The sequence below is a fragment of the Nestor notabilis genome, unplaced genomic scaffold (genome assembly GCF_000696875.1).
Source record: "Nestor notabilis isolate BGI_N333 unplaced genomic scaffold, ASM69687v1 scaffold22678, whole genome shotgun sequence".
NCBI classification, from domain to species: domain Eukaryota; kingdom Metazoa; phylum Chordata; class Aves; order Psittaciformes; family Psittacidae; genus Nestor; species Nestor notabilis.
Genome location: NW_009939946.1, coordinates 2020 through 5626, shown reverse-complemented (window position 1 = coordinate 5626; position 3607 = coordinate 2020). Strand labels below are relative to the sequence as shown.

At 46.2% G+C, this 3607-nt stretch overlaps 1 protein-coding gene across 1 annotated transcript; it reads right to left on the bottom strand.

The window, feature by feature from the left end:
• Positions 1 to 1728: 1728 nt before the first annotated feature.
• Positions 1729 to 2394, bottom strand: LOC104410064 (glycine-rich cell wall structural protein 2-like; the record flags this gene model as incomplete). Its single annotated transcript, XM_010020120.1, has 1 exon — positions 1729 to 2394. A coding segment is annotated over one exon (666 nt), but the record flags the coding sequence as incomplete, so codon positions are not given.
• Between the last annotated feature and the right edge of the window lie 1213 nt (positions 2395 to 3607).

Below are 3607 nucleotides of genomic sequence, written 5' to 3'. Positions count from 1 at the left end.
GACCCTAAAGCTCATTCAATTCCAAACTCCTGCCACAGGCAGGGACACCTTCCACTAGAGCAGGTTGCTCCAAGCCCCTGTGTCCAACCTGGCCTTGAACACTGCCAGGGACGGGGCAGCCACAGCTTCTCTGGGCACCCTGTGCCAGCGCCTCAGCACCCTCACAGTTGTATCATTGAGCTCAGTCAACAACTAAGCTTGTGGAATGCTTTTTGATACAAGCCTCAAAGAACCAGCCAGATGGGGCAATGAATAAGGAATGTACTTTTAAAGTGTTTTCTGGTTTTGGGATGGTTTTTGGTCAGTTAGTTGAATAGACAAGAAGTTTTTCGATAGTCCAGGCTCTAATCAGTGTTCTGGAAGTCTCTGGGAAGTTGTTCGAGTTCCTTCACTACCTTTGGTGCTATCAGGTAAAGTAGGGAAAATAACAGGAATCAATAATGAAGTGGTAGATTTTAGAAATACAAGTGGATGCAAATAAATGATATCACGAACTAATTTTAGAATGGAATTTAATATGGCTGGTGACAAAACCTTGTGTAACGTTTCCTGTGCCACAGGCTTGCAACATTTTACAGCATGAATGATACCCACTGTGGCACCAAACACGTGGCTGGAGCTCAGAGGATTTTGGGTTTTGTAAGCTGTGGTGTTTTACAAAAACCAGGGCAAAGTTTTCTGGGTTTTTATTGAGCTGAAAGGGTCAAAATCCCTTTCACAGGTGGGTGAAAAATATTATACAGTGTAATTTTATCCTCATTAGTGTCCCTTTTAAATGGGCACAGATCTATGGGTGGGTCTTTCCCTTCGTTACCAATATTTGGAGGAGTCAAAAAAACCCCAGGGAACAGTTCTGGAACACAAAGTTTGGCAAATACCATGTAACAACCTGCACCGAATGTTCAAGCCTCCCTCCTGTGCCCCATCAGCACAGGACAGAGGAACCATCTTTTCCCTGTGCCTAATTTAGGGCCTGATCCTATCAAATGAAGCAGGTTAATGCAAAGAAGCAAACGAGCTTGTTTGAGTTGCCTCATCTGGTGCAAGCAGAAGGTTTACGTGCTCTTGTCTTACAACATCACCTGCAATCTCTCTGGGCCATGAGCCTGGTGTGTAATTGTTTCCAAGTAAACAACTCTGCACTCCCAAGGTCACCCTGTAAATAGCAATCAATTGGAAATCACCTGGGTATTCTGCATATCTCCTTAATGTAGCTCATGGGGTCTGGCCATGGAGAGGGTCTCAGCAGGACACAGCATTTCCATTTGATGGGAACTGCATGGGGGAAGCTCTGAGTTCAGGAAAAGCAAAACTAAACCCCTTCTCTTGCTGTTGAAAATGGTTTAATTCTATTAAAATAGATACTAGATTTGAGTATGGTTGTAAAATACATATCAAAAATGCTTGAGGATAAATCTTGTTAAGTGGACTTAGTAAGTATCTGGATTTTGAGTGGAGCCAGAAATAAAAGGAATGATTCAGATACTGGAAGTTCCCATGGACTATGAAGTTTTATTTTCCAGCCCATGAGCAAAAGGAGATGGAAAGAAGACCTTTTCCCTGTCACCAAAGCACAAATCACTTTTCCCAGCAGTGCTTGCAGCAATGTTTCTAGCACAGCCCAATGTGGGGAATGCAAAGCTCACTGACTGTAATAACACAGTTGGGTTTGTGCATTGTGGCATAGTCAAGGCACTTTTGCTTGAGCAGGGGTGGCTGCTGGGTCCGTCACTTCTTCTGGCTGGGGGGCCAGTGGTTGCTCTGCTTGCTTTGCTGGGCCTCAATGCTGGGAATCACCACGGGGCATTTCTGCTGCACGACCTGGGAGAACTCAGAACCTCCAGAGCTGAACTCTGGGCATGAGTATTCCCCCATGCCATAGCCTGATCCCACGCTATAGTGCCCCGATCCACCACCTGCCCCTGGGATACATCTCGGTGATGAATCGTATCCGTATCCAGAACCTTCTCCCGCAGTGATGCCCAATCTATCACAGTGGCGGCCAGATCCTCCACCACCCCCTGAGCCAATGATGTTCCGGCATGAGTCCTCACTGCTGTACCCTGTTCCTCGCCCACCACCATAGACAGATACTGTCCCCCTTGCAATGCCCCAGCCAGATGTCCCCCTGCTGTCACTGCTGGAGATTACAATGGATCCATCACCACTAGATCTGTACCCCCCTGATACGCTGTAGGTGGATGATGTTGGCCTGGGTTCCAAGGATGAAGCTCCCCGGCTGTACACGACTGAGCCTTCCCCACCACAGAAGAAGGAGCCATGTCCCTCGATGCTTGGGAAGCCCCCACAGCTGCTGTGGTGGGAGGAGATCTCATTGCCATAGCCCCTGTTTCGCCGGCCACATCTCATTCTCCCTCGGAGATAGTGGTAAATCTGAAAGAGGAAATAAAACTGAAACTCAGACTTGCACCATTTTGCTTCATGGCAGGTGGGGAGGTTTCAGGTGGTATGGTCAGAAAAGCTGGGATTGGGCCTGGGGTAATGCCAGGCTTCAAAACTGAGTTCTGCCTAGCTGTTCATCAAATGCAAGAGAGTTTGACTTTTACTTGCAGAGCTTTTCTCTTTCTTATTTCCAGGGTGTATTTTCAGAGGAATCAAAACCTGAAACATATTCTTTTAACATCTGATAACTGCCATGGTTTTCTCCACTCATCTTCATGAGCTGTAACCCCAGAGCTGCAAAAATAGCAAGGATTAGCCTTGCTTCTGTTTCTAAACCATTGCCAGAATGGTGGATCCAAATTTCCACGCAAGATGACATTGCTGTATTGTTGCCATCATTGCGAGTCAGCCCCAAAAATCTTTTACATAAAGTAATCAGCACAAAGAAGTATGTAACCATTATAAGATTCAGCATAGGCTTGTTGTTTTATATCAAGAATGTGCCCAGCACATTGCAAACACCTTCAAAACTGTAAAGACAATGCAGTCACCACATGCTGGTCCAATTACAGACTCAGCTGAGTTTTTAGCCTCTTTCAGCCCTGCGACCTGGCTTCGCCTTGCTTCCTAGTGATCTGATCCACACCAAAGCAAGAAACTGTACAGATCCTGAGACCCTCGCTGTGGATTGTCAGGCAGCATGGGTACTTCTGCAAGCATGTGTCAAAATCTTGGGTGAAGCTATCTCCTGTGAGTATGAAAAAATAAAGACTCAGAAAAGAGCAGACTTACCCTTCTCAGCCATTGGAAACACATTTAGAAGCTAAAAGTCGACTGAATGAGGAGCTTTAACACACAGGAGCTTTTATATGGCATTTAGCGTATATGGGAAGTGAGACACACTGAGGAATGGCAAGGATTTATTTACCAAACTCTGATTTCAGTGTTTGCTTTGACTCATGACATCTGATCAATATCTTTTCTTCACACTGCTTGTTGGGTTGCATGTGGCAGTAATTGCTACTTCTGCTTAATGATCCTATTCCTGTGCTCCTGCCCTGCGCTATGGAGGACCGCTTTGGCCCACAATGAAGTGGTGATGCTGTTGGAGACCAGGGGAGGTGGGTGAGAGGGTGAGTGTGGGGAAATGTTGAGCAAGAATGTGGGGCAGAGGATGGTGGTGATCAGGTCCTACTCAGTAAAG